This window comes from Ranitomeya variabilis, chromosome 7, assembly GCF_051348905.1.
Source record: "Ranitomeya variabilis isolate aRanVar5 chromosome 7, aRanVar5.hap1, whole genome shotgun sequence".
NCBI lineage: Eukaryota > Metazoa > Chordata > Amphibia > Anura > Dendrobatidae > Ranitomeya > Ranitomeya variabilis.
In genome coordinates, this window is record NC_135238.1 from 13251064 (window position 1) to 13266359 (window position 15296).

Sequence of the window (15296 nt, forward strand, 5' to 3'; positions counted from 1 at the left end):
GCAGCCCCCACTAGGCGGCGCTCTCCTTTTGGAGTTGGATAATATCAATGTCGTGTAAATGACACTATTGTGTTGCAGTTGAGGAACGTTTTTATTGGAAAACTGTTTGCGTTGTTGGAATCTGTAAAATGTTGACATTTGTGAGAATATTTGCAAGTTTTACATAATGTCGCGCCAAACTTATAAAATCCTTTCAGATTTAGCCAATTAGATGGATTAATGTGAGACGTAATCAGAAACTTCGGGGGGAGACGGAGTCCTGGGGAGGCAGACCGGCGTTCGCACTGGAACCTTTACTCACCAAAATGTCTGACATCGTGATTCAGGGGGCGCAGTCACCTGAAACGCATCGATGTCGCATCTCATGGAACTTGTCTCGCTGAAAAAAGTTTGTTCACAAGTCCGTGGAGCTGGATCTTTTCCAGTTTATGCCATCACCCTATGTTCAGACATGTTTCTTGTGCTCCGACCACCACGCGATGTATTCTACGGTCAGGTGGACTTTATCTTTGTATAAAAAAAAATAAATATCCCAAGCTCTTAAGATCTCACCGAGCACTGGTCAATCCGTCATCCAAAAACAGGAGTATGGCTGAACTGCAGACCTACCACGACATGGCCGTCCACCTAGCCTGACATCTAAAGCAAGGTGAGAAGAAACCAGGAGGCCCATGGTCACTGTGGAGGATCTGCAGAGATCCACAGGACAACTATTAAGTCGTATATTCCACAAATCTGGCCTTTAAGGAAGAGAGACAAGAAGATGTTTTTGAAAGCCGTAAGTCCCATGTAGGAGACACAAAGAATGTGGAGGAAGGAGCTCTGGTCTGATGAGATCAAAGGAGAACTTTTCGAGCGAAATACAAAACGCTATGGTTGGCAGAAAACTAACACTGCACATCACCCTGAAAACACCATCCACACCGTCACACATAGTGGAGGCAGCATCCTGCTGTGGGGAGGCTTTTCTTCAGCAGGGGCAGGGAAGCTGGTCAAAGGTGATGGGATGATGGATGGAGCCAAATACAGAGCAATCCTGGAGGAAAACCTGTTAGATGCACGGCCCAATTCTCAGATTTATATTCTAAATTAATGAGAAAACCCCAGTATCATTTCATCTTCACGTCACAAATGCGCGAGTCAGTATCACAGAAAATCACAATAATACATTCAAGTTTGTGGATATAATGTGGAAAACTTCACAGGGTATGAAGACTATTGCAAGGCCCTGTATCCCTCCAGCACCAGTACTTTGTGCGGTGTTCATGAACAGTGTATTTTTCGCTTTAGGACGCCATCTTCCCCTCCACCGATCCAAAGAAAGACAGGAGCCGCCATTATTTCTACATTCATTTCATTTCAGACAAGATAAAAAGTTCTCATTAAAAAGCCAAAATTCAGCTTTTCAATAGGGAAGAGACACACGGCGATCCTGCCCCACCCCCACCCGTCCGCTGCCTGCGGGGCCCTAACAGGAACCGCTATGTAAACTGTGGAGTGGCTCCACAGGCCGAGGACTACACCCCCCATCATCTACTGTCACCGGCCCCCGCTGATCCCTACATTGCATCTATTGGTCCCTGAGCGGTAGGTTCACGTCGTTATCATTCGTATGTACAGATCCTGAGCTGCATCCCGGCTTATGCTCCGCTCACAGCCAGAGCTGCAATCAGAATGCTAAGGGCGCCGTCATGCACTGCACCCCGCCGTTTAGTGTTTACAGACCGCCTAGTAGTCTGAAGAGCAAAGCATCATGGGATCTCGGCGAGGGGCAAGTCTCAACCGTTCTGCACTATAGGAGGTCGGACTGTGAGTGCAGCTCTGGTTGTGACTGGAGCAGAATGCATGGAAATCAATCTCGGCAGGAGCAGTGAGGATGGCCGACATTGTCTACAGATCATCGAGTAACAGAACTCTCAGCAAATATTTCAGCTTCCAAGACGTTTGCAAAAGTGACACTTGTGTGAGCGAGCAGCCAGACCCCCACGATCCAAGCAAGCAGCCAGCCCCCCATTCCACAATCCAAGCAAGCAGCCGGGACCCCCGTATCCTGCGATCCAAGCGAGCAGCTGGTCCCCATCTGCCAGGATCTGAGCATGCCACGATCCATGCGAGCTGCCGGGACCCCCGTATGCCACGATCCAAGCACACAGACGCCCCCCGTCTACTATGACCTGTGCATGCAGCCCTCCCCCTGACACAATCCAAGCACGCAGCGAGCCCCCCACAATCCCATTACACCCCTACTTGCTACGATCCAGTCTCGCAGCTGGTCCCTGCCGTAGCCACGACTCCAGCACTCGGACAGTTCCCCCTTCCTCACTATAGGCCATGATCCGAGTGCACAGCTGGTCCCCAAAATAATAATAACAAAAAAGTTCCCAGCAGCGGTTCAGGTAGACAGATTGTGTATCTCCAGCATTCACTGGTGCAGTCACGGCCCCCCGGCCCCCCGCGGGCGTCACCCGGCCTACAGGTACGCGACTGCCACCAAACCTAGGATCCGTACAATCAGACGCAAGTGCAAGATATGTCAGCAGTAAGATTCACCCCCGTCCCCATACAGCCGGGAACAATGCCACCTTCTCCGAGCCCCAACCCGGCCCACCGGTGGTCCTGCACGTGTAACAGACATCATACAGCTCACATGTGGGGTCACCAGAGGGGAAACATGAATCCAGCAAAGTGGTTTTACTTTTAGAGAGCAAGTGAGGTCACGACGTAGACCAGCGGGCCGGGCCGGAGGGGTCTTACAGGTCCAGCCGTGGATATAGAAACAGACAGAGCTGCTCTGAGCCATCCTCACCACCAGGAACAAAGACCTGATCTAAAGAGGTGGGCACCCGGCGGCACCAAGCCAGGCCATTAAATGGTTAAAACTGGCACTGCCGCAGGGTGCCGACCTCAGCCGCCGCTCTCCACGACGGGCACAGCTTCCAAGACATGAAAATAAAGAAAAAAGGCAACGTAAAATGAACGCTGACACAAGGCTGAGGAACGCGATGGCGTCTGGGTGCAAGAAAAGCCCTGAGATTGCGTCTGCCGTAAGTCACCACACTGCAGTAAGGCACCAAGAGGAGGCATGGACTCTGCACCTCACATCCGGCAGCTTCCTGCCCGTCCATGGGGTTAAGGCAGAGACAGCTCCTGCGGCAGGTGGTCTTCATCCATGCACCTGGAGCCCCTGGGGGTCAGTGCGAGGTAACACGAAGTCTCCCAGCCCATCAGAGTCCTCCTCCGAGGAGGAATAGAGGCCAATGTCAGTGTGTCAGGGGGAAAATAAAGGGGAAGGGGCTACGTCGGGGAAGGAGGGAGAGGAAGGGGGTCATCATTTCTTTTGCTTGTTTTTAGCAGAGTTTCGGGGTGGGGTGACGGGGCGGCTCTGGTTGACCCCTCCGTAAGCAAATAGCTTCTTGTCAGCAGGCTTCAAGATCTGGACGGAAAGAGCGGGAGAGAACGTGAGGCAACAATAACAGTCCTGCGCGAGGCAGGGAAATGGAGGCCGGGACTCACCTGGAAGGAGCACATCAGCGACTCGTCCACACTCATCATGGACCCAGCGTTGTCAAACTCCCCACAGTAGTTGGGCGCAGAGAAAAGCGTCACCAGCTGCCGCTTTGCGAAGAATTCATAACCGTCCTCCACAACCTGCCGGCAGAGAAGGGTTAGATGGGGGGACGGGTGGGATCGCGGTATCGCCGCAGAGCATTACGCCCGTCACGCACCTGGTGCGCTCTGCAGATCAGATCCAGGTCGTGCTTGTGAAGAAACTTGGCTACAACATCAGCCCCGAAAGTGAAGGACACCCCGCGGTCGTTTTCACCCCAGCCTAGGACGTCCTTGTCGGGGTCGGACCATAGGAGGTCGCACAGGAGCCCCTGATCGGGCACATCTGTGGGCCGCAGTATCCGTCGGACTTGCTCCATAGACTGCAGGTCGGGGGATAAACCTAGAAGATAATACTGAGATCAGCGCCGGCCACGCTCCTCGGGTGTGGACGGGCCCAGCAATGGGGGCATCATCGCCCGCGGCTCACCTCCGTGGCAGCAGAAGATCTTCTCGTCCACGATGGCAGCGACAGGCAAGCAGTTGAAGCAGTCGGTGAATGTCTTCCACAGCTTTATATTATACCGCCTTTTACCTGCCCAATAAGAAGCATTATAAGGGGGTGAAGCTCCGAAGACCGGCGGTGTCGGTGTGCTCAGGACGCCACCAGCAGTCGCTCCCGTCCCGTCCACCACTTACACTCGTCGTAGAAGCCGTAGATGCGGTTGATGCTGGCGCATTCGTGGTTCCCACGCAGTAAGAAGAAGTTCTCCGGGTATTTGATCTTGTACGCCAGCAGGAGGCAGATGGTTTCCAGAGATTGCTTGCCGCGGTCCACGTAGTCGCCCAGGAAGAGGTAGTTACTTTCTGGGGGGAAGCCACCATATTCGAACAGTCTGAGGAGGTCGTAATACTGACCGTGTACATCGCCTGGAGAGAAGGGAGAGCGTTAGATGGCGGCAGGAAGCGCACCCCGACCTCACCCTACATCTGCCCTGGTATGTGAACGGCAGAAGAAAGCAGCCATGCTTATCCAACCCCTTTAAGAGACTACTTAGGAGAACCTCAACAGACTCACCGCAGATCTTCAGGGGGGCCTCCAGCTCCAGGAGGATGGGCTGACTGAGGAAGATCTCCCGAGACTTCAGACACAGGCCGCGGATCTCGTTCTCCGTCAGCTGCACGTTCTTCCCGGGGCGACAGCCTTTCACTGAACGGAGGGGAGAACAGAAGAAGGTGACAAAGTGCACAAACCACAGGGGGCGCTAGTGAGCCCCATATATCCTCCTGTACACACAGATATATGGCCAGACTCCTGCATCTGCCGCTATTCACCAACAAGCAGCAGAGATGTCGTCAGCTGCACGGACCGTACAACCGCGCCTGACGGGAGGAGAAAACCTCAACCGGCTGGAAAGGTCAGTCCGTCCGTACAAACACCTCAGACCGGCAGCTAAACACAGGGCCACTATGGGACAGGGGCGTCCACAGCACCACCCAAACCAGAACTGCAACAATGGCCACTGGGCCGGAGCAAACTGCAGCCAGGCATCTGTCCGCCATATCCCAGAAGGGTATGAGAGGCAAGGGACACGGCGGCGGCAGAGGAATGAGGGGGAAAAGGAGGCAGAGGAATGAGGAGGAAAAAGGAGGCAAAGGAATGAGAAGGAAAAAGGAGGCAAAGGAATGAGAAGGAAAAAGGAGGCAAAGGAATGAGGAGGAAAAAGGAGGCAAAGGAATGAGGAGGAAAAAGGAGGCAAAGGAATGAGGAGGAAAAAGGAGGCAAAGGAATGAGGAGGAAAAAGGAGGGAAAGGAATGACGGGGAAAAAGGAGGCAAAGGAATCAGGAGGAAAAAGGAGGCAAAGGAATGAGGAGGAAAAAGGAGGCAAAGGAATGAGGAGGAAAAAGGAGGCAAAGGAATGAGGAGGAAAAAGGAGGCAAAGGAACCAGGAGGAAAAAGGAGGCAAAGGAACCAGGAGGAAAAAGGAGGCAAAGGAACCAGGAGGCAAAGGAACCAGGAGGCAAAGGAACCAGGAGGCAAAGGAACCAGGAGGCAAAGGAACCAGGAGGCAAAGGAACCAGGAGGCAAAGGAACCAGGAGGCAAAGGAACCAGGAGGCAAAGGAACGAGGGGGAAAAGGAGGCAAAGGAAAGAGGGGCAAAGGAGGCGGCGTAGCCGAGGTGCTAAGAACACACAACCTCTCCCTGGTGACAGGAAACCCTCAGTATTTCCTCCGGGCCCTTTTCTTTTTGGATGTCAGGCTGAGCCCCTAGGCTCTAATCATGGCCGCCTGGTAGCCGGGATCTGGCCTCCGCCATCCGTGGTATTACACGGGGTCCGGCCTATCTTACATGAGGCACCGCTCTGCTTGCCGTCAGTGACTAAAAACAATTGTGGAAAGCACAGACTAAGTGTCACAGATGCAGGACTCGTCGCAGTGTGTCAGACCCTGGTGCATTGATCAGGAAGTAACTGTACACGTTCCATTCACCACCAACCAGCAGAGGAATAAAATAACATGTCCTATGTGCAGCCCCCGTTTTGTGTACGCAGCCTCTTCACTCTACCGTCAGGTTTTGCTCTGTGGATATTTGGTGTTTTTCTGATATTTTCTAATAAACCCAGGGGTCAACTAGAGGATTGCGGAGCAGACTGATGCAACATGTGGCAATAAGTAAGTGCCCCCCGGGATCTCCTGTAATGCGTCATCAGGAGGCACAAACCGCACATTATAAATATTAGGGGCAGGACCTGGTGGCAGCCGGACACAGACAGAGCCGCTCACATCACCGGCCCCTCACAGCGCACATCACCGTCAGGCCGGATGTTATGCTGTAAGAATCAGGCTGCACTCAGATGTCACCCAAGTGCAGTCCTATTTAAGTGTGACGATTCAAAGAGGGAAAACGGAGAGTGGACCCTCTAGACCGCGATGACGAACCCCTCACGGACGAGCTGACCAGATAGACCGCCCCCTATACAGGGAGAGTTAGGGGCAGGCCCGTGAGGGACTATCGCCACGGAAGCTGGAGGACCAGGACGGGAGAAGACCAAGAAGAGGCGGAGATAGTAGGACCACATGATAGGCGAGTTCTGCAGAGAAACAGGACTGATGGGTAAAACAGGACTGATGGGTAAACTGCAGCAGTACAGGGACTGTCGGAGGAACTGCGGAAATGCAGAGGCTAGCAGGATACAGGGAAGACAGGATAAACCCAAAGTCAGAGGGAAAATGAACTTCACAGAGACTTAAGGTACCTTCACACGAAGCGACGCTGCAGCGATAGCGACAACGATGCCGATCGCTGCAGCGTCGCTGTTTGATCGCTGGGGAGCTGTCACACAGACCGCTCTCCAGCGACCAACGATGCTGAGGTCCCCGGGTAACCAGGGTAAACATTGGGTTGCTAAGCGCAGGGCCGCGCTTAGTAACCCGATGTTTACCCTGGTTACCAGCGTAAAAGTAAAAAAAACAAACAGTACATACTCACCTGCGCGTCCCCCAGCGTCTGCTTCCTGACACTGACTGAGCTCCGGCCCTAACAGCACAGCGGTGACGTCACCGCTGTGCTTTCACTTTCACTTTAGGGCCGGTGCTCAGTAAGTGTCAGGAAGCAGACGCTGGGGGACGCGCAGGTGAGGATGTACTGTTTGTTTTTTTTACTTTTACGCTGGTAACCAGGGTAAACATCGGGTTACTAAGCGCGGCCCTGCGCTTGGTAACCCGATGTTTACCCTGGTTACCAGTGTAAAACATCGCTGGTATCATTGCTTTTGCTTTCAAACACAACGATACACGGCGATCGGACGACCAAATAAAGTTCTGAACTTTATTCAACGACCAGCGACATCACAGCAGGATCCTGATCGCTGCTGCGTGTCAAACGAAACGATATCGCTAGCCAGGAAGCTGCAACGTCACGGGTCGCTAGCGATATCGTTACAAAGTCGTTTCGTGTGAAGGTACCTTAAGAGCGGCCAGGAACCTGAAGGAACAAATGATAACCAGGCACAGAGGGACGGCAGGAAGCAGTTTAAATACCTAAAGGCAGGGTAGCACTTCAGGGTAACAGACCTCCAGAACCATAGAGAGGACAATAAAGAGGACCGACTTCTGGGTACTAGTCCTCCAGGACCATGGAGGAGACGAAGAGGAGGACCAACAGAAGATCAGAAGTGCACACGCGCGCAGCACTGAACCTGGTATGCGCGCGCGCACGAGAAGCAGAGGCAGGGAGCGAGCGCGGAGGCGGCAGCAGCGGTATGATACCGGATTCACACATCCGCGGCGAGCGGTCTGACTACGGTGCGGCACCAGGACTGCCACAGCCTCGCCTGCACTTATGAAGCTGTTGAGATCAGGAGATTCGCGTTCTGTCCGGGCATCGCAGTCTGTAGCCGGAGCGTGAAATGGCCAACTCCATATACTGATCCATCATAGCTGCCTGCGGGGTTGTGGACCCGGCGCCCTGCACAGTACAGTAATATAGGACTGTCCACAGCACAAGAGCATAAGACATAACCACCCACCCAGTGATTCCCCGCTGCAGCGGTGGTCTCGTCAGCCTAACTGTCCTGCAGCAAAGGAGCACTGCCCGTGGCCATCCCCACAGTCATGGATCGCCGAGGCTACAGGCAGCACATCACCGCAGGACAGCTGAAGCCTGGCGAGACCACCGGGGAGAGTTATCAAATGGGAAACTTTATGGGTTACTTTATTCTGTGCAAAAAGAAACCTGGACATCCCCTTTAATTGCTCCCGATTGCAGATTGTGGATTCCCAATGGTTTGTGCACAGATCCAGAGCCTGGAAGGACGCAGCCCTCACAACGGATGGAGGAGTGTGTGTGGGGCTGTGTGTACGTAGGCATCGTCCGATGGGACTACTAGTCCCATCATGCTATGCCTGCTACAGTAACAGCCAGATGGGACACTAGTAGTCACATCATCCAGCTACTGTGTTCAAGTGATAAAAAAACAAAACCGTACATACAGTGTACACTCACCAATCACCTAGTCCCCGAAGCCATCGATCGCCTGTAAAAAAAAAAATGAAACCAACAGTATACTCCCTGCTCCGCGGTAATCCATGTAATAACGAATGTCACACAACAATCTTCCGTGGAGAGGTGACACATCAGCAGATGCGACCGCTCTCCAGGGGCCCCGGTGATACAGTGACAGCGGGTAATCCTCCGCACTGTACTCACAGGGGAGGGATATAGTTCATACTGTCACATTTGGCACCGCTGCGTGGGAAGGTTCCCACGCAGCATTGCCATAAAGTGAGCCTGAACTCAGGTAACCTCTTCAGTGATAACACTGCAGGAGCCATTGTCTCCTGTCAGTGTCACTGGAGGCCTATAGAGCAGTGACATCTCCTGATGTGACAGCTCTATAGGGGAGATCGTCGTGGGACACTCGTTATTATATGGACTGCGTCAGACCAGGGAGTATTTGTGTTGGTTTTTTATTTTTTACAGGAGATCGAGGGCATCACATGGATTGGCAGAACAATAAAGATGGCAAAACTGTGTAGTGTTTTATTTCATTACAATACTGATTTCTGGCTGTGTGTATTTCACCCATTAACAACTATAGGATTAGTAATGGATAGGTATCTTATTGACGCCTCTCCATTACTAAGCTGGGCTTGATGTCACCTTACAATTCAAAGGTGACATTAGCCCCCTATTACCCCATATGCCACCGCTACAGGGCAGTGGGAAGAGAGGGGCTAAGTGCCGGAATCGGTGCCATTTCTGAGGCGGCTGAGTGCTGGTATTTGTAGTCGGGGGGGGGGGGGGGGGGCAATATCCATGGCCCCTTCCCAGGCTATGAATATCAGCCCGCAGCTGCCTGCGTAGCCTTTTCTGGATATTAATTATAGGGGGACCCCACGTCTTTTTTTTTTGGGTGGGGTCCTCATATTTTAATAGCCAGTAAAGACTGAATATACAGCTGCGGGTTGATATTAATAGCCTGGGAAGCTCCATGGGTATTACCCCCTTCCCAGGCTATAAACATCTGCCCCCAGTTATTGGCTTTCCCTCTCTGGCACACAAAATTGGGCGGCAGCCCACAACATTTTTTTTCATAAATTAAACATATTGCGTTTAAGGCTGGGGTCACACTTGCGAGAAACTCACACGACTCTCTGGCATCAATACCCGGCACTGCGGTGCGAGTTTCTCACAAGTGTGCCCCCGGCCTAATGCAGATTGTGTGTGTCTAATCCCAAGAAAGGAGGGCTATTTAATCCCCTAGATTCCAGCTCTTTGCCTAGGTGACCGGCCACCTCTGCTTACAGTCAGGGAGCGCACACAGTAGATGACCGCGCCGCCAGTCTGATCTGTAGGAAACTGGAGGCCGGAGATGGAGGCGGCACTGATGAGGACGATCTGCCACATCGGGGGCCGTTCACACTGCGTCTGACACACACCGAGCTCCTGGAACATTCCGGACACACTTAACCGGTTCATGACCAGGACAGTATTATCAAAAATAATCTCTCATTCAGATACTCAACCCATTGTTTGCTCTTTTTGGGACCTGGGGGCTCATCGCTTAGATTCCCTTTCTCTCCCCACTGAGGAGACCTCGCTGTGTGGTGGGACCCCAGAAAGAGAAGACCACCTGCAGCCGGACGGGGGGCGGCGGATGTGTAATTCCAATACAGCATTTAAGAAGCAGTGGACGATCCCTTTAATACGAATACACCGACAGGTGTACAAGTCTCAGTTACAGGCGAGACTCAGCCTGTTGGAGTGTGGGGTCCGGAGGAGGAAGCACTGTCAGTGATCCGAGCACACGAGCCGGGTCAGTGCTGGGTACAGAGACGAGGAAGGCAGAGACGGTACTGAACCTTCCCTGCGGAGAGTCCGGCTGTGTCTGACGGACCTGGGGCCGCTGCTCACTCGGTAGTGACGTTCTATAACGTCAGTGCAGAGGAATAGGTGGACGGTCGGATGTTTACAGCCAATAATGGACGGTGTGGAACCGGGTAAGAAACGGACGGACACCGGTTAGGGGCTGGACGTGAGGACGGAGGCTGATACCGGGGTGTAGGGGCAAATCACAGCCTGCCGCGGGGTCTATAGGTGCACGGCTGCCATGGAAACCAACCCATACCCCACGATCGAGTCCTAGGGGGACCCCCAGCAGGAGCAGCACCATGGAAGTGACTGCCAGCAGCGGTGACCCAGCAGCCCCTCAGCCCCCCGCACACGAGGCGCCGCTCCTCACCCTCCAGCAGCCGCTGTATGATGGAGTCCAGGTTCAGCTTCTCTCCGTCCCCCATGGTCACAGTGAAAGCCGCAACAGTCCCGAGTAGGAGGCGATCACGTGTGCAGCCGGTCCCGAGCTCCGCCGGCTAATGACGTCACCGCACGCACGGACAAGGCCTCTCCCCGGAGACGGCGGCGATACTTCTGTGAATGGAGGCGGAGCACGCTGCGCGCATGCGTCAGCCAGAAGCGACCGATCCGATTGGCTGAGGGTGACGGAGGAATTCGAACTTTTTTTTTCTTCTTCACATCCGGACCACGCCTCTTTCCGTTGCGTGTGCGTGGGATAAAGACACGCCCCCCAGCTACGCTCTGATTGGGTAATGGTGAAGTCGTTGTTGATTGGTGGAATGTCACGGCGGTAAAGTAGGCGGTGACTGTTAGTGACGTCAGAACAGGGAAGGGCGGACTGTAAGCGCTAGTACTGGCTGACAGCCGAGTAATGGCGGAGAGCAGCCGTGTCCTGTGGTGATGAATGCGCCAGAGCGAAACCCCGTGTAATCCGTGACTGATTCCTGGGGACTCACTGTACTAATAACCACAAACATGGAGGACTGACTGACAGCGCGTACAAGAAACAAAGGGGCCAGTGGTAACCAATCACAGTGCAGCTTTCAAGGGCACTCCAGAAAATGAAAGCTGTGCTGTGATTGGTTGCTGTGGACTAAGTCTAAAAAGTTGTCGGTGGCAACCAATCACAGTGAGGCTTTCAGTTTTCAATGGCACTACAAGAAATGAAAGCTGTGCAGTGATTGGTTGCTGTTGACTCAACAGTCTAAAAGCCCATGGCAACCAATTACAGTACGGGTTTTATTTTTCAACAGCATTATAAAAAATAAAAGCTGTATTGTGATTGGTTGCTATAGGAAACAGATTTGATGTCACAAAGCCCCATCTTGTATCATCCAAAACATCGTCCGAACCGGCATCACAAAAAAAACATGAAAAACTGTTTAAAAATCTAAAAGAAAAAAAAAAAATTATATATATATATATATATATATATATATATAAACGAGTGTATGTGTGAATCGACGATGATGTCATAAAGGTTGCCATGGCAAAGATGATGTCATAATAGGTTGCAATGGTGATGGTTATGTCATAATGGTTGCCATGGTGACGAATATATCATGATAGTATATGGGCACGGAACTATGGGATGATGGGTATATGGGCACGGGATTATGGGATGGAGGATATGTATAGTGGAGGATGTATGATGGGTATATGGGCACGGGATTATGGGATGGAGGATATGTATAGTGGAGGATGTATGATGGGTATATGGGCACGGGATTATGGGATGGAGGATATGTATGACTAGACTGTGGCCCGATTCTAACGCATCGGGTATTCTAGAATATGCATGTCCCCGTAGTATATGGACAATGATGATTCCAGAATTCACGGCAGACTGTGCCCGTCGCTGATTGGTCGAGGCAACCTTTATGACATCATCGTCGCCATGGCAACCATTATGACATCTACGTCGATACTGTGCCCGTCGCTGATTGGTCGAGGCGAATTCACGGCAGACTGTGCCGTCACTGATTGGTCGAGGCAACCTTCATGACATCATCGTCGCCATGCTGTGCCCATCTCTGATTGGTCGAGGCCTGGCGGCCTCGACCAATCAGAGACGCGGGATTTCCAGGACAGACAGACAGACAGACAGACGGAAAAACCCTTAGACAATTATATATATAGATGGGTATATGGGCACGGGACTATGGGATGGAGGATATGTATGATGAAGGATGGAGGATGTGTATGATGGGTATTTGCATGTAGAGAAGCTGCGGAGACACCATCACGTGTTTCTCAACGCAAGCAATGAATAGCCAGGTCTCACCGGGAAGGAACAACCACGGGAAGGGCAGCATCCAATAAAGGAAAACCACCTATGCCAAGCATGGTATCCATCCACAGACAGCTGTTTCGGGGTATTTGCCCCTCATCAGTGTGGAGTAGGAAACTGGCTATTAGGAGCAGTGCCTGGTGAAAAGACTATAAACATAAGGGTGAATGACCTCGGGGAGATCAAAACATCAACACCGCGGAGACGTTTTGATCTCCCCGAGGTCATTCATCCTTATGTTTATGATGGGTATATGGGCACGGGACGCGCAAAAAAACGAGCTACCGCTGATCTGTCTGTCCAGATGTATAATAAATGACTATTTTCTACAAGCATTATTGAGCGCCAAGCTTTTTGATATATTTGATTTAAGGGGCTGTAAACCCTACTTGAGCACCTCTACTCACAAATTTATAGAGTGCCGTGTAACTTGTTCTTATGATGGGTATATGGGCACGGGACTATGGGATGGAGGATGTGATGGGTATATGGGCACGGTACTATGGGATGGAGGATATGTGATGGGTATATGGGCACGGGACTATGGGATGAAGGATATGTGATGGGTATATGGGCACGGTACTATGGGATGGAGGATGTGATGGGTATATGGGCACGGTACTATGGGATGGAGGATATGTGATGGGTATATGGGCACAGAACTATGGGATGGAGGATGTGATAGGTATATGAGCACGGGACTATGGGATGGAGGATATGTGATGGGTATATGGGCACGGGACTATGGGATGGAGGATGTGATGTGTATATGGGCACGGGACTATGGGATGGAGGATGTGATGGGTATATGGGCACGGGATTATGGGATGGAGGATATGTGATGTGCATATGGGCACGGCACTATGGGATGGAGGATATGTATGATGGGTATATGGGCACAGAACTATGGGATGGAGGGTATGTATGATGGGTATATGGGCACGGGACTATGGGATGGAGGATATGTGATGGGTATATGGGCACGGTACTATGGGATGGAGGATGTGATAGGTATATGAGCACGGGACTATGGGATGGAGGATATATGATGGGTATATGGGCACGGTACTATGGGATGGAGGATGTGATGTGTATATGGGCACGGGACTATGGGATGGAGGATGTGATGGGTATATGGGCACGGGATTATGGGATGGAGGATATGTGATGTGCATATGGGCACGGCACTATGGGATGGAGGATATGTATGATGGGTATATGGGCACAGAACTATGGGATGGAGGGTATGTATGATGGGTATATGGGTACGGGACTATGGGATGGAGGATATGTGATGGGTATATGGGCACAGAACTATGGGATGGAGGATATGTGATGGGTATATGGGCACAGAACTATGGGATGGAGGATATGTATGATGGGTATATGGGCACGGAACTATGGGATGGAGGATGTGTATGATGGGTATATGGGCACGGAACTATGGGATGGAGGATGTGTATGATGGGTATATAGGCATGGGACTATGGGATGGAGGATATGTGATGGGTATATGGGCACAGGAATATGGGATCGAGGATATGTGTGATGGGTATAAGGGCACGGGACTATGGGATGGAGGATATGTGATGGGTATATGGGCACGGGACTATGGGATGGAGGATATGTTATGGGTATATGGGCACAGAACTATGGGATGGAGGATATGTGATGGGTATATGGGCACAGAACTATGGGATGGAGGATATGTATGATGGGTATATGGGCACGGAACTATGGGATGGAGGAGGTGTATGATGGGTATATAGGCATGGGACTATGGGATGGAGGATATGTGATGGGTATATGGGCACAGGAATATGGGATCGAGGATATGTGTGATGGGTATAAGGGCACGGGACTATGGGATGGAGGATATGTGATGGGTATATGGGCACGGGACTATGGGATGGAGGATATGTATGATGGGTATATGGGCACGGGACTATGGGATGGAGGATATGTTATGGGTATATGGGCACAGAACTATGGGATGGAGGATATGTGATGGGTATATGGGCACAGAACTATGGGATGGAGGATATGTATGATGGGTATATGGGCACGGAACTATGGGATGGAGGATGTGTTTGATGGGTATATAGGCACGGGACTATGGGATGGAGGATATGTGATGGGTATATGGGCACAGGAATATGGGATCGAGGATATGTGTGATGGGTATAAGGGCACGGGACTATAGGATGGAGGATATGTGATGGGTATATGGGCACAGAACTATGGGATGGAGGATATGTATGATAGGTATATGGGCACGGAACTATGGCATGGAGGATATGTGATGGGTATATGGGCACGAGACTATGGGATGGAGGATGTGTATGATGGCTATATAGGCACGGGACTATGGGATGGAGGATATGTGCGATGGGTATATGGGCACGGGACTATGGGATGGAGGATACGTATGATGGGTATATGGGCACAGAACTATGGGATGGAGGTTATGTGATGGGTATATGGGCACGGGTCTATGGGATGGAGAATGAGTATGATGGGTATATAGGCACGGGACTATGGGATGGAGGATGTGTATGATGGGTATATGGGCACAGAACTATGGGATGGAGGATATGTATGA

General features: G+C 51.6%; 1 protein-coding gene across 1 annotated transcript; it reads right to left on the reverse strand.

Moving 5' to 3' along the window:
* Window positions 1–1337: 1337 nt before the first annotated feature.
* On the reverse strand, window positions 1338–11046 carry LOC143785356 (serine/threonine-protein phosphatase PP1-gamma catalytic subunit B-like). The gene is made up of 7 exons (XM_077274138.1): window positions 10793–11046; window positions 4625–4756; window positions 4246–4476; window positions 4037–4141; window positions 3726–3949; window positions 3514–3648; window positions 1338–3433 (listed from the first exon to the last, which is right to left on the reverse strand). Exons 1-7 carry the CDS (start codon window positions 10845–10847, stop codon window positions 3329–3331), a joined length of 987 nt encoding a protein of 328 aa, XP_077130253.1. The 5' UTR covers window positions 10848–11046; the 3' UTR covers window positions 1338–3328.
* Window positions 11047–15296: the final 4250 nt, after the last annotated feature.